Source organism: Mesocricetus auratus, unplaced genomic scaffold, assembly GCF_017639785.1.
Source record: "Mesocricetus auratus isolate SY011 unplaced genomic scaffold, BCM_Maur_2.0 Super-Scaffold_100051, whole genome shotgun sequence".
In the NCBI taxonomy this organism is placed as follows: domain Eukaryota; kingdom Metazoa; phylum Chordata; class Mammalia; order Rodentia; family Cricetidae; genus Mesocricetus; species Mesocricetus auratus.
The window spans coordinates 3349187-3371048 of record NW_024429228.1 but is presented as its reverse complement, the minus strand read 5'-3'; the positions used below and the strand labels follow the sequence as shown (position 1 = coordinate 3371048).

The 21862-nt window shown below is 43.6% G+C and overlaps 1 protein-coding gene and 1 long non-coding RNA gene across 3 annotated transcripts; one reads left to right on the top strand and one right to left on the bottom strand.

Annotated features, from left to right (window-relative positions):
• Positions 1 to 6913: 6913 nt before the first annotated feature.
• Positions 6914 to 17095, bottom strand: Steap1 (STEAP family member 1). 2 transcript variants are annotated; one of them, XM_040735831.1, is made up of 5 exons: positions 16982 to 17095; positions 13479 to 13593; positions 10952 to 11464; positions 10447 to 10611; positions 6914 to 7243 (listed from the first exon to the last, which is right to left on the bottom strand). In XM_040735831.1, exons 2-5 carry the CDS (start codon positions 13560 to 13562, stop codon positions 6986 to 6988), a joined length of 1020 nt encoding a protein of 339 aa, XP_040591765.1. In that variant the 5' UTR covers positions 13563 to 13593; positions 16982 to 17095; the 3' UTR covers positions 6914 to 6985. The 2 variants fall into 2 exon arrangements, with proteins under 2 accessions (XP_040591765.1, XP_005084028.1); XM_005083971.4 differs by lacking the exon at positions 16982 to 17095 and adding an exon at positions 16828 to 16950.
• Positions 7240 to 10415, top strand: LOC110343497. Its single transcript, XR_002385800.2, has 2 exons — positions 7240 to 7459; positions 9186 to 10415. It is a non-coding gene; the product is annotated as an uncharacterized LOC110343497 (long non-coding RNA).
• Positions 17096 to 21862: the final 4767 nt, after the last annotated feature.

Here is a 21862-nt window from a genome sequence, read left to right as displayed (position 1 = left end):
CCTCAAGTACAAAGAAGAGTGTGGGCACGCACATTCGCACCCAGAGGAAGCAGGAAGAGCTGGGCAACGTGCTGGCTACCAAGAAGGACTGATGTCCCCCGTCCCTCCCCCAATAAACGTTTATGCTGCGCAGGCTAAAAACAAACAAACGAACCAATAAACAAACAACAAAAACCAAAAGGGCTTTCTCCAAAGTCCAAGTAAACGTCACCCTCCACTTCTAAGTATCTAGAGATGCATTCTCCTGCAGTGTGTAGAAACAGAGACTTTTCAGATGGGATTGTTTTCCACACTATGCACGCTTTACATACCGGAAAAGGAATGGTAAGAACTGTTTTGTTTGTTGTTGGTGTTCGTTTTTCCAGGTAGTTGGGAAAAGAAGGCTGATGGAAGCTTGGAGACACAGGAAAGAGCATTCAGGTGGGTCAATGTTTCTGTCCTGCAGTGTGGGTGTAGAGTAAGTGAAGGATTTAATCCCAGCTTCTCTGGATTCCTGGTGAAGTCTGGTTTAGCAGGGACATGTATTCCACCCATCAAAGCTTACTTCCTAGGCCAAAGACCACCTCCGCTGACAGGCCCCCAGTCACACATTCTGGGGGAGAGGTGATGCAGTGGTTTGGTGGTGAATTTGCTGAAAAGTCCCACGCAGCAAATAGACGCCACAGTAGACTGCTCTATGAATTAAGATGAGAACTACTTGTTTGGTTGGAACCTCCAGTTCACCTCTACACAATCCAGAAAGCCCCATTCCTCCCTCCACCCCTTTCCAAACCCTGCCCACTCAGAGTCTCTGAACAAAGAAAGGTAAATTGCCAAAAATCCCAGCTCTGCATTCTTGGTGGTTACTGCAGCTTTCTTCCCCAAAGTTGCCAGCTGCCCAAATCCCTACCTAAAGTGATTAGCTTTTGACCATACTTGTACACAAAACCAGCTTGTGGTAGACACATCATCATCCCTCACCTACAATCTGTAAAGTCCCTCTGCTTTAGTTCGGGACCTCCGTCTCTGGGACTGGAGAACTCCCCCGGAGTTGCGTTTCCTCAAAAAAGAAAAAAAACGGTATACTTTTTCAATGAGGCTTGATCTGGCTTACTGTATTGGTGGAGAAACTTACTAATCGGGAGCAGAAAACGTATTACTGTTTAGCACCTTTGGTTCTCAGCTACTGCCGTAGTTGTGACGTAGGGGAATGTGGAGCCCACATTGCCACAGAGGCTTGTGAGCAGGAATGGAGGAAGTTAAAAAAAAGGTGGGGCCCCTAGCCATAGAGGCCCAGTTCAACTCCGACTTTTCCCAACCGTGGCTTTTGTTACAGATTTGTTTGAAAAGATTCTTGATATTAAACAAATACAAAGAAACCTATCCCTCAAGCTCCTAATGTTTAGTTGTACTGTGTAAACTATTAGTATTTATCTTTCGTGGTGGCACAATTGAAATTTACAAAATGAATGTGAGTTTGGAATCATGGACAGGGTCCTGTGCTTTGTAAATCCATGATTCTGGCATCGATCCCTGCCTGCAGCAGCTGAGCTTTGCTTCCTAGTTCTCTGACTCTCAGAGAGTCTAGAGGGTCGCAGAAGGGAGTAGCAGCTCCAAGGAGACTCAAGGGGTTGCATGGCCCCTTCTCCTGCTCTTTCCTTCCAGTGCTGCCCTGAAATCCAGACTGTTGCTGAGCGAAGCCTCATTTCATTAGCAGTCATGTTTCTAGGCAGGGGATTAGAGAACTCAGGTGATTTTATCCTCTTCTGGTTTAATAATTTTGCAGCTGCAGGAACTGGCAGCTTGATCCTGGCGTGTTTCAAATGGGCAGCCCTGAACTATTCTGGAAACTGTCATTAGCCACAAGGAACAAGAACCTCTGCTCACCAGGAGGAGAAGGTCCTGGACTTCACCTCCAGGTCATGTGGAATGGTCACAAGTCAGTGATTTACTAATTTACTGAAGCACGGGATTATTTTCGAGAAACTAAAGAGAAACCACTGGCTTCAAAGGGCTCCTACAAACACCTGGAAAACTGGCAGCAAGAAGGGAGCCTCAAATTAACTGCCGACAACACTAACTCTACATGGGAGGTTTCCTAACACCTTTGCTTTGAAGACAGGTTTTAGCAAAAAAGGAGCTTTTGCACTCTGCAAGGTTTTGGAGGAAAATTCTGAGAACTGGTGATTCTAATGAGAGGCAGAGGAGCTGAGATGAGCACATTTGCAGGGCTCTCCTGGCGAATGTGAAGCCCAGGGTTGGAGCCCCAGCACAGACTAAACCTGGTGTGGTACATAGGCCTGTGATCGCAGTACTTGGGAGATAAGAGTCACAAGGAGCACATGTTCAAGGTTATGGAGTCAGTGGCCAGCCTGGTCTATAATACTGTTAAAACAAAAACAAATAAAAAACAAAAAATTCAGATTTTTTAAATTAATTTGTATGTTAGTTTCACGGATCCCAGATCCCATGTCATTGGGTCATAGCTTCTTTTAGACTGGTTTTCTATGACCAGAAAGTAATGCAAGGATCACACATTTCTTTTGTATTACTATAAAATTATGTTATATGTATCCTTGAACCAGAAAAGACATAATTTTTAACAGGTTTTAGCCATCCTCCCGGAAATGTAAGATCCTCACTGAGCAAATATTTAAAGAGGATTAGGCCTGGGTTGACACCTTTTGAATAGGATAGAAGCTTTGCTTATATAAGTGAGGTGAGTCTGGGCTCATGGTTAGCTGTTAGCCAGGTGCAAAGAGACTCCTAAAAGTGACCAGTTTCTTTCCTGACTAAAAATGTTGGGAATGCCCTGAGGTCAGAGATGCTAGAAGTTCTGGTCAAACTGTCTGGTTCTCCCTGGCTTCAGGGATGTCAGAGAGGGGCTAGGGGTCTGGTCTGCCCCTCTATTTTCCTCTCTCCTGGAAACCATACAGAGAATGCAATCAAAACTACATGGCCATGGCCTGGATACCTGGAATAGAAACTGGCCTGACCAGCTCATCCCAACTGCTCCATTTCCTTCCAGTAAAGTCTTATTAACTCCAAGACAGCACCATCAACGGTACCCCCCCCCCCAGGGTAGGCTGGCTGTCTTCCTTCTCTTAAGCTCCATGGAATGAAGTTATTTCAAAGACTTAACATCTGTGAGTCACAAATCTCATTATTTGAGTTTCCAAGACAAGAACACAAGGGGAAAAAAAGAACCCCAAATCTACCACGTTAGGGTGACTTTGGTGGCCCTAGCCCCACAAGCTAAGCTTACCAAGAGCCACCAAAAATGGTGAAACTTCCTCTCCCAAGTCTCTTCTTGTAGGGTGTGTGGTTATAACAATGGGAAAAATAACCAGTGCACCTAGTGTCATCTGGTACTGTCCAGATCTTTCTAAAATGCATTTCTAAAAGTGTTAAGCCCCTGCTTATAGCCTTCCAGTGGTTTGCCAAGTCCCAGCAGAATTTAGGTTCAGACAGCAATTCGGGAAGCTTCATGTCATAAAATGATCCGGGTACCCTATGTGGCCTTTGTCTGTATCTAAAGCGTTGTTTCTACTGATGCGTTGTTCCAGTGGGTCTGAAGCAGACGCTCTAGTCTATCAAACCTCACCTGGCCTCCCATTCTACCTGATGTCCCCCTACTTACACTTCAGCATCCAGCTCAAGCCGTCCCTCACTTTCTGAATCAACTTCACAGCATCATAACACAGCCTTTCTAAATAATCATTCCTTCCCTAGTGATAACAGTACACTCAGAATCCAGTGATCCCCTAAAACTGGTTGGTTGGCAGTCTGAGACTTAGTAGGAATTTGGTCTATTCTATCTTGTACATCCTTTAGTGTCCCTGCCTTGCAATATGTAAAGTGTTATGTGAATGCTTATTGGGGAAAAGGAAACTCAAGACTACACCAAGACATAATGTCTTCTTTTGTTGGAAAAACAACTTTGAGTGTGTGTGTGTGTGTCCCAGTGAGTCACGCAGTATACGCTTTCATCCATATGTCTTTACTTGCAAGTGCTCATTGAAAAAGTCACTGGTCTGGTTTAAGGCCTCTGGTTTCTGCTACAGGACTGGGGCTGGGCTCTCACTGGGACTCCTCCTGGGTATCCTGTTGTTGCCCTGTGTCATGGAGATCCTGCAGCTTTGGGTCTGCAGGACCAGTCCCTTCACATGCTCCAGCAGATCACAGATGGGTGGATGTGCATGGGTCAACTCATAACCCTGGCTCTGGGCCTTGGTAGATGCAGGGTTGGTCAGCCCGCCAGCTCTTCCCATGCCCAGGCTGGGCAGTAAGAGCAAGGGGTGGGATTGGTCCCTGCTTTCACACCAGGGCCGGATCTCCCACCTGCAATAGTGGCAAAAGGGGAAGCATCTCTCCCTCACCCACACCACTGCATGGCAGATGGTAGTGGGACCAGCGTTTCCCATGACCTTGGGGCCTCCTTCCCTCCCTCCCTCCCTCCATCCATCCATCTCACCCTCTCTCCTTCCCTCCCTCTCTTCCTCCCTCCCTTCCTCTCTCCCTCCCTCTCTCCTTCCCTCCCTCCCTCTCTCCTTCCCTCCCTCCCTCCATCCATCCATCCATCCCTCCCTCTCTCCTTCCCTCCCTCCCTCCCTCCCTCCCTCCCTCCCTCCCTCCCTCCCTCCCTCCCTCCCTCCCTCCACTTCCCCCCACCCTCTCATCCCCACCAACAGGGTAAACTCTACAGTGTTGCCAGGCAAGGTGCTGGGCCTGCAGTGTCTAGTTCTGCAGCCAGTGAGGGGCAGGCATAGCTCTCATGACATCAGGGCCAGTTCTCTGTCCCTGCACAGGTAAAGGGTGGGAGGGGGGCAGGGGGAAATCTCTCCTTCACTCACACCACCCTACAGCAGATGAGGGGTGGGGCCTGACCTCCTAAGCTCACACACAGTCTCAGAGATGGATCACCAAATTGTTTTAAAAGACTTTTACTGTTTCGTTTGCTTATATCAATGCTGCTTAACCACTGTAAAAAAAAAGACTTGGGAGAGCTACAAATGGCATGTAGATGTGCTGTGCCTCACATCTAAACCTGAGGCTGTTGTAGCTTTCTGTCTTCCTGTCACAAGAATTCCTGAGCTGGTGCGGTGGCAGTAGCCTTTAACCCCAGGACTTGAGAGGCAGAGGCAGGCGAACTTTGAATTCAAAGCCAGCCTGGTCTACATAGTGAGACCCAGTCTTTAAAAAAATATAATCCAGGAAGTAGGTATTTGATGTTTTAGAGTAGTCCCATTGTGGCCTATTACAGAGGCGGAGTTTTAAAAGCAAGCCAACCAGAACTGAGCTGTTGCCCTTGAAGGCCTCATTCACTGCAGCCCCAGTGGACGGCAAGGGTCTCTGAGTTGAATCCTCTATGTTGGTTGCATAGTTGGGCTCAGCTGCTGCTTCTCAGTACTAAGGACCATGACATGTTGCTGTGTCCATGGGGTTGTAGTACTACCAACCTGGGCTGGTTGACTGTGGTCCCATATTTACAGTCTGCTGAACCTGGTTGTAATTCTAGACCCCTCAGTTCCCTTTCCGACCAGGATGAATCACTGCCCAAGGTCACAACGGTGATGCTGGAATGTTTATACCCGCAAACAGGTGTATGTATTTCAGAGCTCGTTCACTGAATTTAGATTTATATGTAGGAGGCTCCTTACTCACTTTCTATCACAAAAGAAAACAATCTTTGTAAAAGAACCTTGTTTCTAATTTAAATTAAAAAAGCAAAAAAAAACACCCAAGAAACATTAAAAAAGAATAAAATATTTAAAAGAAATCTAGAATCTAGCCAATGAATGTACTTGTTTTTTTTCTTATTTTCACCATCAGCAGAGCTCTATTGTCTATAATCCTAATAAATAGGTATAAGAGATAAATCTGGTGACACTTTCTAATTCTAAAAGTCTTGGAGTGTCGAGTTGTGTTAGGAAGACTTAGAGCTGATTACTCTGCTCTTCAGGAACTCACTCCTGGAGTATTTTTTGCCAAAGTAAGTTCTACTGACCTGCCTGCAACTCAAGTAGAAATGATGGGATTTGCTTTTCCTCTTGTATGACGGAATTTTGCATAGCTTGGATGTGTAAGTGATATTAACTTTGTCGCTCTATTTCTATAAATACATCTCTGTTGTTAAGTCAAGTATTTCATGAATAAAACCTGATTACATCAGAACAAAGTTCTTTAACAATAATCCTGATGTATATCATAGAAATGTACAACTATTACCTGCTAACTGCCCTGATTTGACCATTGTTCATTGTCTACGTGAACTAGACTGTTCTTCTGTATTCCATAAACATGTAATCATTGAAATAACAAATTGTTAGCTATAGCTTAGTAGTTAAACACTTGTTCTTGCAGAAGACTTGGGTTCTGTTCTGAGCATTCACACTGTGGCTAACGACTGCCTCTTAACCCCAGCTCTAGGGAATCTGACATCGTCTTCTGGCCTCCGAGGGCACGAGGCGTGTACTTGGGGCACACATACATATAGGCACACACCCATACACATAACAACATAAATCTGAAAAGAGATGGCAAAGACTGGTATCTCAAGGTGTTTTTAAATTTACAATGTGTGTACTCTGATAAATCTGGTAGTTTGGTTATGCCGAGCCATACCACAGAGAGAGAGCATGCTAAAGGCTGGTTCTAGCTATTTTGAATTAAATCTGTCAGATGATATACGAGTTCAATGCACAGATAAAACAATGCTGAAGTAGGGCCCAAGAGAGTGAGGTGACTCAACCGCTGAGAGTGCTTGCCGACAAGCCTGACAACCTGGGTTCGAGTCCCGGCCTTACGTGTGTAAGAAGAGAACCGACTCCCACAGTTTGTCCTGCTGACCTCTACATGTGTGCGGTGGCACTTGTGCTCACAACACACCAAACAAACAAACAAACAAACAAATGTAATGCAAACTACAACACGATCCTGAAGTATCCGTTTTATTAGCAAACACAAACTTGAGATATTCATAACAAAACATCAATATTGAGTAATTCTACAGCCTGGAGGCCATCTCCATCCTGTTTACTTTGCTGGAATCTTCCCAGCCACATCTAATCCTCAGTATCTTCCTCCTCAAGCAGGGCAAGGAGAGCACGACTTTACACATCAGGACAACAGCTGGAAGGAAAATGGCTATCATGAAAGTCGGAGGCATGTACCAGACAAACTGACTGCTATCTACCCATTTATTCCAGGCAAAGACCAAAGCGTGCGCTGTGCCCAGAAGAAGAGAGACGACTCCCAGTTTGCTCTGCAAAAGAGAAAACCACAACGACAAAGGTTGACTCAGTAATAGTCAGTTCCACCCTCTACCCCACTGGGACTTGTTCTGTCGCTTGGAAATCCTTTCATTCATCTACAGTTATTTTCTCAACATGTTTTTCAACAAGGTCCATTCTTACGTTTCTACTCTTTTTATATGCAGTCTTCACCACACTACTTTTGGCCAACTGTTCTTGTTTCTAAGGTAAGTTGAAAAGTCATCACCTTTCTTTTAGCTTCTGGGCCTCCTCTGCCATTCTGTTTAATATATCTTTCTTAAGATGCTTTTGTTTTATGGGTGGTGATGGGAATCAAGCTAGCCTTGTGTGTGCTAGCTAAGTACTCTACCGCTGACCAACATGTCGTAACTCATTATGACATTTACATTATGACATTTTTGACTTATTGATTTCATTTTAACTTTGCCTATCAGGCAATATCTAAAATTACACACTGTCTTATAGCAGGGTCTTGGCAGAAACAACACGATGATATGAACATGCTAGGTGTTTGATGAATACTGATAAATTCTATAAAAAAGTGTGTGTGTGTGTGTGTGTGTGTGTGTGCAATTTGCCAATGCAACATTTTTTTTAATGCCAAGCAAATGGTTTTAGTAAGGGAGGTGGAAGAAGCTGCTACAGATTTCTCCCTTCACATAGAATTAAGACATCCTGTTATTTGACACAAGCCCCCCCAAAATCTACCACTTTTTTTTAAAAAAAATTTTCCTGATGCCATATGCTGAAAAAAAAAGGAGACAAAATAACTGTCCCACCAACATTACAGAAGGTCTATTGATAACACAATTGTACATCCTAGAGGATGCTAGAGAAAGTTTAGCAAGGGAAGTCTGAGGCCAGTTAAAATGTTTGTTTAGCCATCTCAGGAAGCAGGTACTGGTAAAGATGTTGTCTCCTGCATCTGGGTGTTGGCAGAAGAGAACTGGCATAAGACTTTTTTTTTTAAATCAAAAGAAAAGTAAATTGAGATAGGGTCTCACAGCGTGTCACTGGCTATTCTCCAACTTACTATCTAGACCAGGCTGGCCAGCAACTCATGGGAATCTGCCTGCCTCTGCCTCTGCCTCCAAAGAGCTGGGATTAAAGGTGTGCCTAGAAGTACTTTAAAACAGATACTAGAACATGGCTGGGCATGCATCTGTGGAGGAGAAAGTTGAATCCTTTTTGCATATGTCAAGGAGTGTACAGCCGGAGCAAAAGCTAGTGTTATTTTTAGCTTTTTTTTTTTTTTTGAGAATCCTCCACATTTATATCCAGAATGGCAGAACCAGTTTGTAATCCCATCAACAGTGGATGAGAGTTTCCCTTTTCTTACAGCCTCTTCAGCATTTGATGTCAGGATGTGTGTGTGTGTGTGTGTGTGTGTGTGTGTGTGTGTGTGTGTGTGTACACACATATATGTATACACACATATTTGAGACAGAGTCTCACTATGTAGGTCCCACTAGTCTGAGACTCACTATGTAGATTAAGTTGACCTTGAACTCATGGAGATCTATGTTTTTTAAAACATCACATATTCTATAAAATGGAAGAAACATTGGGAATAATTTCAGTGTTTGAACAAACTAAACCTCAAGATATGAAGAACTCATTGAGACACTCTGACATTAAACAGAGAGAAAGCTGTTCAAAGTTGTCTACCAGCATACTTTTAAGACAAGATTCTTCTAGACAGTTTTTATTGGAAATAGTCATAGCCTGACAAAATGAATATATCTCATTATTCAGCTGTGATGTTATGCCTCAATTACACAACTAGGCTTATATTCTTAGGATATGAATTGTGGAGGTAAAATTGTGGTGTGACCAATTCTCACTCCAGGTGAAGTTTCTAGGTTTGTAACTGAAAGATGCTCTTGATTGTGTGAAGATTAACTTTCCAAAACAGGTATTATCTATTTACAGGTCACATGGCACACAGATATCAGGGTGCCCAGATTCAGATTAATACCGAAAAGCCTTGCTCATTGTACAGGTGACATAAAAGCAATGTAAGAAAGAATTTCAGGAGGGAGAGGGGATTTCAATGGCCACCAGCTAAGCGCAAAAATCAGTAAATACTTTTCTTCGAGAATGTGGTATGGAGTCTAAGGCATACTGTGATAAAAGAAACTTCGAAGCCTTACCGAGATACATATGGACGTGCAGAAGAGACCGTGGAGAATGCCTCACTGTGTGGAAACTTCCAAAACTACCTACCGTAAAAGTTAAGACTATGACTTCAAATGTCTTGGCAGTTACTTGTGACTGAATTAAGTTGAGCTCCTTGGATTTTGTTAGACAGGCCCTTTTTGGTCCAATGTTCTTTTTAAGTGTGGACCCCTACCTAGAAGATATGTGAGTTCATGACAGAATTCTAAACTCCAGAAATATTTTGAAAGCTCAAGTGATTAAGCTAATTTAACTGTAACTTAGAAAAAGCATCTTGAAAAAATTAGACAACAGAGCCAGGTGTGGTGGCTCATGCCTATAATTCCATCCAGTACTTGGGAGCTGACAAAGGAGGAAGACTTCCTTAAGTTCCAGGCTAGTCTGGGCTACAGAATAGATTCCAGGCTAGCTTGTGCACAAGTGTGAGACTCTATTTAAAAAAAAAACAAACAAACTAGGTATCAGAATACCTTTCGATAAAACTTTGTACTTTAGACAAAGATTTTGTTTTCTGGAGAGTATAAAACTGGGTAACTTATTCATAGACAACTGCTTCTGGGTCAGGGTTTCGTACGTAGTGGAGCAGCTCCCTCGCTGCGATCTATTGAAAGTCAGCCCTCAACACAAGGGTTTGTAAAAAAATATTTTAAAAAACTATGTAACTACAAAGCATGACTAGAAAAATGTTTTTATAGGGGATCTAGTAAACCATTGATATTCCTAAAATGCCATATTTTTAGTTATTGGATGGGAGCATCAAATTGTCTAAAAAGTTTTAAGTGTGAGAAACAATGTTTTAGTTTTAGTAATGTCTCTTATTTATGTCTACAAAATGCATCCTATAATTTATAGAAGCAATAGAAAAACAGTAAGAAAATATTAATAAATGATATGTTTACTCCTGGAATACTAAATGGAATGGTATGGACCGTTTACTCCTGGAAAACATTGTTTTTATGGAATAAATCAATATAGTTAACATTCTAGGCAGGTGTTATTTTTGCGCATCACTGACCTGGATATAGTGGAATTCTCTCCATGTTAAAGAGTCACTCACAGATGGGATAGATGTCACAGCCAGGAGAGCCAGGATGGCCAGTCCCACAATCCCCAGGGACACGTAAATCTCCATTCTCCAAACATCGTGCTCAATCCAGGCATCCTCTTTGTTTTGTTGAATCTAAGAAGAGGAAGGCAGCCATGCTTACTGATAGGTAAACTGATGTGATGGTTTACTCTGACAGAACTGTGGAGTGCATGCAAACTCTGGTAAATAAGTAGAGGATTAAAAGAAAAAAATCAGTCCTTACAGTCGCACTGTCAGAATGCTAAGATTGAAGCATGACTGTCTATGCAAAACATTTTTATGTTCAAGTTGTTACTTATTTTCAATTCAAAAATATTCCTCGATATGAGATGAGGAATACTGGGATACTGCTGTTACCGCAACAAGAAAGTGTTAGTTTGCTAAGTCGTTTGGACCTTTTGGTTTATTAATCTTGCGGGTATCACCTCCCTACCTGTTTGTACGCCCAGTTGAGCAGCTTGTATCTGTAGGACCGCCTCATCGGGTACGACAGACTGTACAATGCGTGCAGCACAGCGAAAAAGAAGCTGAGCAGCCCGAACTGCTTCCGGGCCAGCATCCACCTGTCTAGCCACGGTGGGAATTTCTTGTACTTGGTTCCATTGCGAAGTTGTACCACTGTTGCTATCACCCCTGGCAAATAAACCAACGCCAAGAGGGTGATGGAGACCATTGGCAAGACTTTGTTAATGACCAGGATGGGAATTCTATAAAAGTACTGTTTGTGGGAAGTTACTAAAGGGTAAATGATTTCCCTCAGAACAGTGTACAGGAAGGTCAGGGAGGATAGAATGGCGGCAATTTTAATTGGCAAGCGCCAGTTTGGGAAGAATTCCTGGGTGTGCTGAAGGTCAGAGGGGCACTCAAATGCGTCCACATGGACTGTGTGCTGCAAATGCAAGAGCACGGGTCCTTTCAGCATGCTTGTCTCGCCCGTGTCCTTAGTCTGCAAGAGAAGGAGAGGGAACTTCTTAGCGCGGGGCAAAGCAATGGATTTCTTTTACTCTAATAGCTTCCTGCTCCATCATTGTTCTTCTCAATGAATAGGGAGTGTGGATGCCTGCCAGCCTAGGACGGTACAGCCTAGGTGCGACTGATCGAAGTTGCATCTTGATACGATAGAATTCTCCTTTTGTCTATTTGTTCCCTCTTTGTGTTTGAGGCAGGGTCTCATGTAACCCAGACTACTCCCTTTATAACCAAACTGCCAGGTTCTGGGCAAGTATTGTCACTGAACTGGATTCCATTTCTCTTTAAAACACTTATACTAAAGCTTAGACAGCCATGTCTCTTTTGAAGATTTGAAATAATGGAATAATCTTAAGAAGCCAAATTTTTTTAAAAAGCTTTTTTTTTGGGTCCAGTATTCTTTGCCAAAACCAGCAAACTTGCATTTCATATTAGGTGTTCTATAATGTTTCTATTGGTTCCTGGGCAATTAATTATGCAGGGCAGTGACAGTGAATTCATTAATTCAAATGCAAAGGATCAGGAATAATAGGGCCATTACCAGTAAAGAAAATATGAATTTCATTATGCAGTTGTGGTGGTTGGAATGAGAATGGCAGGAATAATAGGGTCATTATTGCAGGGGAAATATGAATTTCATTATGTAGCCTTGCACTTTCATTTTATATTTCTAAAACAGTCATTTGTTTAAGTAGTGATCCATGAATATACAATCAGAAATTTTTAAAAAAGCTATTTAACTAACTAGTTAACTCCTGACGACCTGCTTCCTTGATCTGCTTCCTGACAAGTTAATACTTCTCTGTCCACTATTTTTTTTTTTTTGGTATTCGGTAATTCAAAGAATGTGTGTTGTATAATTTGTCATTTTCACAAGGGATAAACATAAACAAATTAAAATCCTAATTAAGATCATGGAGTGTTTCCTGTCGGGTTCCTTTATGAATCACTTGCTTCTTATCCCTTAGTTTTATCCTCACTTTTACAGCTCTGTGTGTGCCAGAGGGGAACGCTCTGCTGCCTGCCATGATGGGCACGGTTATCCTGCTCATCTTAGCGCATGCAGAGGAACTTTAATCCACACAGCACTCCATAATTACCGGTGCTTAAGAATGACCTCTCCAACCCAGCTGAATTTTCCTTTGAGTCACACATCGACGCTCTATGCTCTATCCAGGGCCTTCCTATCACTCCACATGGTAAGAAAATGGCTTCTGTAACTCTTGCATGTTAATAACACCTAAATGAATTAACAGAACAATTTTCTAGCTAAGACTGAAGATTAGGATACAGCAAGTAAGGGAGCTAACTTGAAAAATGAAAATGATTTTGTTCTACAGGGTTATTTTTGTAGCGTAAATGTTTGTAATTCTTACTCCTTTTCCCTTTGAATAATTAAAAAAACAATCTGTTAGAACTGCATTTCATATATTTTAAAAAGGTATGTATTTTGGAACCAAAGATTCCTGACACTTTTTCAAATGATGTAGTAAGAAACATTTAATCCTGTGGTTGACCCAAAGTGGGACAAGAGATTCTTTGCACGAAGAAAATGTATTTGGTTAAACAGTGAGTCATCGTTTACTTGAAGGTCTGTCCTGTAAGCTGCCATAGTGCCTATAAAAATGCTTACAAAACTCTGTTTATATGGGACATCGTAACTTTTGTTTTTAAACTTAGAACCAAACGTGTTAGAAAGGACTGGAAGGGCTCTAGGGATGATCTAGTCCAGTTCATTCACTTTGTACAGAAATACAAGACCTGGGGTTTTCAGGGACCTGATGAAGGTTATTCAGCTATGCCCAGATAAACTAGTCAAGTCAACTCAATTATACTACACTGCCCCTCACTCAGGCCAACTTCAGTCACACGTATCCGAACGCAGAGACCAGCAGTCTAGAATGGAATGTACTTTTTCAACACTAGTAGATTCAGAATACACTGAAGTGTGTACAGATTTTAATTACTAGCTGTTATAGTCATTATTTTACCGAGTAAATGTCATCTTCTAGACTTCTCTTAGGCTTCATTTTCCAAAGTTCTTCTCGGTTTGTAATATCTTCACTGATCTCCATGAATGCTATAAAATAGTATGGCTTCAGCCACCTAGAAAAATATAAAAAAAAGTCTATTCCATTTATGATACTATTGTTTGATGAACAATATAAACTACTTATTTATTTTAGAATGAGAGAAGGTAGATACAATTAAGATTCCAATAGTGAATAACCTGGACATTTAGAGAATGGCAAACCAGCACACTAATGTCAACTATTTGCTCAATGAATGAATATATCTATACGAAACATAAGGGATTAGCTTTTATTTTTACTTCAGGAAGATTTAACTTCTTAAGAGCTTTCATAGAGCCCAATGCAGGCTTGGTTTAGCCCTTTTTATTCAGGAGTAGCAGGATGTCATATTATTCAGTTTTGAGTGAACTCTAAATCCACTCTTGGAGGACTCCATCGGCAATCTGTACTTTGTCAAACAAAAGAGAAAAACAAGTTAAACATACAACAGTTATGTTGGTGGAAAACACTCCAAATACCTTGGAAGTTTGGATCACCTGTAACACTTCATTAAGTAGAAAATCATTTCCAGGAATGGGTTGTAATACTCAGAATACTTTCCAAGTTTTAAAGCTCAGGACTTCTCAAAGAATAGAGGAGTCATATTTCCCAAACACCAATTTTTTTGTTAAGGTGCTTTGGAAAAATTTTCCAGAATTACCTGCCTAGAAACATTCAGCATGAGAATATAGGCTGAGCATCCCTTGTGTGAAATCACAAAGTTGCTCCAAAGTGCAAAACTGGACTCTTGACAGGGTGACACATGTGGAAAGTTCCAGACACAACCTCATGTGAGGGTATGCGTTTACATTCCAGGTACAATAAATATACTATATTGCATGCTTTTTAGATGGGGTCTCAGTGTACAGTCCTAGCTGTCCTGGAACATGCTATGTAGAGAGACTCAGACTCAGACAGTCACCTGCCTCTGCCTCCTGAGTGCTGGGATTAGAGGCGTGCACCACCACGCCCAGCAGTGAGTGCAAACCATCCGCAGGACGAGCATATGCAGATAAGGTGCATATGAAGCCAGAATGAACTTCCTGTTCAAACTCGGTCTTATCCGCAACAAAACCTTATTGTGCTTATGTGACTATAAAAAAAAATAACAGCAAAGTATTTCTGGTTTAAGTGTCTTTAGGATTTATATGACACTTAAAGTTGTATTCACTGTTTTGGCTGGCCCATTCGACATTGTTCCTCTGATTGTAGGACACAGGCTTGGCCATCCAGAGTTAATTCCTGTGGTCACATTGAGTAGCTTAGGATGGCAGCCAAGTCTAGTGGGCAAGTTAAGTCCCCTTCTGATACAATCTCCACGTCACAGAGAATGAAGAGATACCCTCAACATTTTTTGTTAAGTTAGGGTAGCATAAAACTACCATGCCACCCCCTGTATAAGTTGGAAGACTTCTTTATTTGAACACAAGAAAGCCAACACCGGAAAACCAAGCAATAAATAAAGGACAAGTCCTGGTGGCCGTAGTTTAAAGTACTTAATGCACCTGAGACCAGATCTTGGATTTCTCCATTACATTAGTTAATCCCCCCTTTTGAAGTTTGAGTTGTGTTCTGACCATTGCCATGTGAAAGTCCTGGGTAAAGCGTATGCCATTCAACAAGCATTTACAAGGCTAAGTCCACATAGATGCTAAAAAGGAAAAAGAATGGAACCTCATACCTGACCTGGAGGAGCTTACAGCCTTTCAAAAATTTTATTTCATGCCACTTGGCAATTTTATAAAGAGAGTAGTTTGGGAGGGGTGTCTAGGAATAGAGTAGCATGCATGTAATGAAACACAAGAAACAATTTACTACGTTTAGAGCGTATTTTAACTCTGGTGGTTCAGAGCGTGTTAATTCATTAAACACATTCTGAGCAATGATGCCAGACATGGGGAACACAGAGTTAAATGAGACGTCTGTTCTCAAAAACCTTTTAGTTTAGGACAGGCAAACACTTCAGCAAGAACTGTGTGGAGATGGTATGCATCTTAAAGGAGAAGAGTGTATAGATGGATGGTGACTCAGGAAAGGGAATAAAGAAACTGGATGAGAACTCTCTTCTAAGCCCAGTCCTGTGACGTGCAACAGGTTGCCAGTGCTTGCTGACAGACAACAACTCTCCACACAGAGATTCCGGGTAGAAAGCCAGAGCGACCCCAGGAGGTTTGCATGGTACCATGCTGAGGATCAAGGCCAAGGAAAAACACCCATGTCAGTAAGGGTCATTGTTGACTGTGTGCCCAGAAAGCAAAATATCAGTTAAATAAAAATATGCTGGCTTCCGTTAGACATTAGGTAAACATGTAATTGAAGTTCTACAGGAGAAAAGGTTACATCAGACTGCCCATCAATCCCAGCAAGAAAGGGCAGTATGAAGATGTCAAGAACTCCAGGATTTGACCCAATATTCACCAACTCTTCCCCATTAAAAGGGAAGTACAGATTATGACATGATTTCTGTTTCGCTGGACTAGGATGGCTGGCTTGCTGCTCCTGCTAAATATTGACACAGCCCAACTGACTCATGTTTACCACCAGGAGTTTAGAATCCAAGAAACCCAGTGACTGGAATACATTGTGGGCTGCAGTGTCTGTCCCATCTTGGGGAATTTCAAGTGTATTTTGGCTTTGCCACACTCAATTATTGGGAGAGTGTGTTCTTCACAGAGATGATTCTTAAAGCATCGTGCTGCACATTAATGCTAAGTAAATCCCCTTCATTGCTGGTATGTGGACACCTCTCCACTCCAACCGAAGGGCGCAACCAAATTCGAAGCGTGCTTTAAATTCTATGTCTACAAATGCCAGTCAGTTTATTTCACCAGAGTAACTTATTTAAAAGCTTTGACGGACTACTTTTGGAGGAAAACTCGAATCTCACCCAGATTCCCCCCAAAGACTAGGACCGGAGTTCCAAGGATTTAAAACGAAAAAAAAAAATCCCACTTAACTAGGAAACCAGAAGTCCAAACAAACAGCACAAGGTAGCAGCCATTCATCAAGCCATGCCAACTCGAGGAGATTGCCAAATTGGCAAACCTACAATCTGACCTCAGACCTGAGCGCCATCCTAAAAAGCCCCACGCCCTATCTCCACGGCCTCAGAAGTCCCGCTCCCCGCGGGGTCCACCAGCGCCCCGCCGCCGCCCCGTGCACCCACCGCGGCCGGCTCGCGGCCCCCCTCCCTCCCGGGGCGCGCACAGTTTCGCAGGGCTCGCGGGGGCGGGGAGCGAGCGGCCCGCGAGGCGCACGAGGGACTCACCCGCTCCTCCGTGGGACCCGACGACGAACCGCGGCTCGGGGACTCCCGGCCCACGCGGAGCGCGATCCCCGCAGCTCGCAGCCGGCTCCGCAGACCCCGCCCCCGGGGCCGCGGCTCGCACGGCGCCGCCTGCCGGCCGCAGGCTCCGGCTCACCTGGGGTCGCACGGGCGGCGGAGGGTGGCGCGCCCCCAGCGGCGCGGACTTGGCCTTTGTCCGATCCGACCCGGGCTCACGTCGGTGGGCGAGTCCTTCGCTCCCGGGACCGCACGGGGCGAGAAAGCCACTGGAAACAGACTGCTGGGACCTGTCTCACTCCGGGGTCAGGTCTGGAGGGAACCGGGGCTGTGGAGGTCGGCTGCTCCCCGGGGGAGGGGGGACAGCGGTGATCCCGGGTCTCCATCCGCAGGGTGGCCCGCTCCCCGCGCAGCAGCCTCTCCGAGAAATAACTGTTAGCGCGGAGAATGCATCTGAGTTTGTGGGCGACGTTCACCTCGGGTTTACTCCTGCGCGCCTCATCCCGTCTATCAACGGCAGCTTCCCCGGATCGGTCAAGAATTACGAACAAAAACAAAGCTGTCGTCAATATCTGAAAAGCTTCACACAGAGAGACGACGTCAGCGGGGGTCCTCGCCTCTGAAACGCTAGGAGACTCCGTAACTGCTGACCGAGTCCTCGGTTGCAACATCTCGGGAATTTTCGTGCACAGCATTCCCAGAACTAGTCTGGTGAGGAACTGTAAAGAAAAACAAACCCCTAGCCGCACTTCCCGAGATTATCCTTTATTCACAGGGCACAACCACTGCACGTTTTGTTTTATTGATTTATTTATTTTGAGGCAGGGCCTCGCTGTCAATTATGACTGACCTGGAACTCGCTATGTACTCCTATCTGTCTGTCTGTCTGTCTGTCTGTCTGTCTGTCTGTCTGTCTGTCTGTCTATCTATCTATCTATCTATCTATCTATCTATCTATCTATGTAGACGTGTGAAAGAACGTTACAATACACACATGTGGAGGTCAGAGGATAACTAGGTGTGTTTGGGGAGAAGAAGCAGAAGTAAAGAGGAGTTCAGAATAAACCTGTAGCTCGTGAGTTCTGCCGGTTGAACTCAGACTTCAGAAACAGGGACTCACAAGGTTGAAGTTAGCAATTGCACTTTACCGTCAGAGCTGTGTTTCCGCCCTGTGTATTATTTTTAATGTGGCCCTGGGTCACAAATTTCCGCTTTCACAGAGATCCGCCTGCCTCTGCCTCCAGAGTGCTGGGATTTAAAGGTGTGTGTCACCACGCCTTATTACAATACACTGCACGCTTTAATGCGCTCTATATACGTTTTTGGAGTCTCTGATTTTATCAGGTAGTGTAAAACAGGAAAAAAAAAAGCCTTTGAAGATTAAATTATCCTGGGCTGACACCTTGTGGTGCAAATAGCCTCTTGCAGCCTTTATTTCTAATGAAGGCAGAAAATCACTAAAATCACCTTTAGAGAAACGGAACTCATAACCGCACTTTACCCACTGGGCTGTGTCTCCGCCCCGTGTATTGCTTTTAATGCGGCCCTGGGTCATGAACTTCCCCACATACTGATTTGATGAGCCCACTGCCTTTGAAGGGTAGTTTCTGGACCACTGTAGAGCATTGGACTGCCAGGTTAGCAGCAAGTGGAGTAATATGCTGAGAAGGAAAGATTAGAGAAGACCCGTCTACTAGGAATGATTATAATGGGGGAGGGGAGCTAAAGAGAGGTTGGATGTGATCAGTGTGTGCTGCATCATGTGATGAATTACACACTGAACCCCTTGAGATGTACATTAATGTGGATAAAAATAAAATAAAATAATAGCTAGTGTGGGGGGGGGGAGGTACTGCTTAGCTGCACCACAGGTCTCCTGGCTCCAAAAGAAGCTGGTTTTATTGTAATCAATGTTAAGTGCTTTGTCATAACTGACAATGAGCAAGGGTATATTAATTCTTTTCCTCCCTTCCATCTTCCCTTCTGTCATTCCTCCCTTTCCTCCCTTTCCCTACCATCTTCCTTCCTCCCTCCCTCCCTCCCTTCCTCTTTCTCTTCCTTCCTTCCTTCCTTCCTTCCTTCCTTCCTTCCTTCCTTCCTTCCTTCCTTCCTCCCTCCTTCCCTTTCTTCCTTCCTGTTAGTTCTTTCTCCTAGGGACTTGAGTTCAGGGCCTCATGCTGCACCACTGATCTAGAGTATGAAGGCATTAAGAAGACCAATCTGTGTTTGCCTTCTCTCATTTTCTGACGACTTGCTCACAATTTCATTCTGTGTTAGGCGGCATCTATTCGTCTCCATGCATGTCTCAGGGCTACCTCATTCCCAAGAGAGGATCATTTATTCACAGCAACACACACCTCTCACCTCAGCAGCTTTTCTGAGTTCTCACAGCTCCTTGGATCCCAGCTTCATCTTTTTTTTTTTAAACACAAAAATACCTAAGTGCTAATGCACATTCCTTCAGCTGATTAGTAAGTACTTATTAAGAGTTCCGCGTTACAGGAAGTGTTGTGCTAAAACCTGTAAACTCAACTAAGTTACTTTGATTCCTGCAAAGACTTTGTACTGGGAAGACAAATCTCTATAATGAAAGCACAGGCAGACAGAGGGAAGGCAGGAGGGCAGCCATGTTCTATTTTATGTATGAACTTTCTATCAGCTTCAAACTGTTTTGAAAGCCATTGGACATGTGGGTTTATGTTAGTACACTAAGGACAACTCCCACACGCATTTGGAGATACTAGCCAACGATTGTATATATGCGTGCATTTATAAATATATGGTAATAGACACATGGCTAGGACTATGGTCAGACACTGGATAGACTTCTGCTAAAAAGAACACAAAATGGAGGCACATTTGCTTCTCCACTCTTTCCTCACCCGACTTTAGTGGGGAGCCAGCCTGATTTGCCTAGGAAGAACTGGGGAAGGGCAGAATGAATATTCACCCAGTTTTCCAGTAAATAAGAAAGGGCGGGGGAGGGAGGAGGTAGTTGGGGCAGTAGTGGAGTAAGGGACTTAAGGACAAATGTGACAAGGCAGGGATTCAAGGGGACAGCTAATGAAATGGGCAGTGGAGAGAGGTAAATAAAGGAGAGACACAGAGCACTGCAGCAAGTCTCTCAGGGACCACGAGACAGAAGAGGAACGCAAATTGAGATGTACGCAAACTGTGGGCATCCACAACAACAATGGGTGAATTCAGAACTCGATAGATCAAGACCGTTTGGGATGAAGAGGATACTTGGGAATTACCAAAATGAAAGAGTCCCTTCTTACCTCTAGTGAGTGCACCATTTACGTGGATAAAACAGAGAGACAAGGCTTGTGATTGACTGGATCCACTGGAAATAATAAACTGTTTAGAATGAGATAATAGGCAAAGGATTGAGGGGCCCATGTTCACAGATGTGGCTTGGTAAACTTGGAACTTATCAGTTTAGAAATAACGTAATGGAGAGGGGATGCTTTGGACTTCCTCGAAAGTGACCATTTCCTCCCTTCCCAAACTGGGAGAAGAAGTGTTTGTGTTGAGGGGTTACTATTCTAACCACTCTAGCGTCTTCCCCCAGATCTAGTGTGTTTGCGGGCCAAGGCCTGGTTTGATCTTTCAGTGCTTCTGGAAGATTTCACATGGGTAAACGTCTTCAGGGCTAGCCCCCTTCACATGTCAAGACTTTCAGAAATATAGTGATTTACAGTAGCTGGAGACCAAAACTTTCCATTGGATTGAGTTCTTCTATTCAGCCTTTGCTATAGGTCTATCCTCAATTTGCTTTTTTTTTTTTTAAAAATCCCTGCTAGTCTCTCCAAATCCATCATTTCTGCCTTCTTGTCCCACGCCCACCCCTCTTGCAGCTCTCAGACCCTGTGCTAGTCATGGACATGCTTTTATCTTGTGGTTCGGTCGGCAGCTGCGGAATCGCTGCGCAGGGAGGTGGGGAGTTGGCATAACTCCGTAAGAAGGCACAGAACCATGCTTGTGGGAGACAGCAAACTTCGTGTCCTGTTTCCATCACAGAGAGGGCCGTGTCTTTTCCCAATCGTTAAGTAAGGAGGCCCTTCCTTGGCCCTCTGCCTGCTCTTTGAACCTGCTTATTGGAGCTAGATCCCGAGGTTGGCTGTTGCACGATGTGACCACCAGGAGGCCCCAGAGGCCTTTGTAATGAAAAACTAGCAAAAGTCTCTGGTGTGACTGTTTTAATCAACTTTCTCAAATTTATTGCACGAATAGAAGTTTGACATTTGTGGTTGGGCTGGTATTGTGAGGTTTATGGTACTTAATGATATTCCATGTTTAGAATATGCATTAAGCTCTGCGTGCTTAGGATCTCACTTCTAATCTATCTACCCATCTGTCTTTTCATTTTCTAGAGTCTGTGTATTTACTTACGTGTAAGTGTATATTTATATAGTAATTATCTTCAGTTTTCCTGCAATCATAACTGTAGATTATATTTATTTAGTGGCTCACCATTTCAAATGGATTGTTTTATTTAGTCCTCATTGAAAAAAAAGCACACAAACTTTGAAAATACTTATTTTGTCAATGAGAAAATTGAGAATTGCAGAGAATAAGTAGCTGCTTGAGAAAAAGAACATTTTCCACTCATCCTAACCACAACAACATGCCTGCTACAGTTCTTGCTACTTCCACAGCAGCTATATTGCTTTTATTTACTTATTTAAATGAAAAATCATTTTATCTTAGGTGCTGGGTGTTTTGTCTGAATGTGTGTCTGTGTGCCATGTGTGTGCCTCGTACCCTCAGAGCACCTCAGAGGATCCCAGTCCTCTGGAAGAGCATCCAGTGCTCGGAACCGCTGAGCCATCTCTCTAGTCCCCGTGCTGCTTTTAAGCACAGGGTCTGGAGAGATGACTCGGTGACTAAGAACATTTATTTCTCTTGCAGAGCACCTGGATTCAGTTTCCAGCACCAGCACAGGTGACTCACAGACACAGAGGACCCGACACTCACTTCTAGCCTCCGAAAGCGCTTGCACACTCTTGGTTTGCAT

Excerpts from the sequence above, each read along its gene's own strand:
- Steap1 (XM_040735831.1), bottom strand. The coding sequence starts at position 13,562 with ATGGAGATCAGTGAAGATATTACAAACCGAGAAGAACTTTGGAAAATG. Across the intron at positions 11,465-13,478 it reads TAGAAGATGACATTTACTCG|ACTAAGGACACGGGCGAGAC; the intron begins GTAAAATAATGA and ends CTTCTCTTGCAG. Across the intron at positions 7,244-10,446 it reads GAGAATTCCACTATATCCAG|AGCAAACTGGGAGTCGTCTC; the intron begins GTCAGTGATGCG and ends TCTCTTTTGCAG.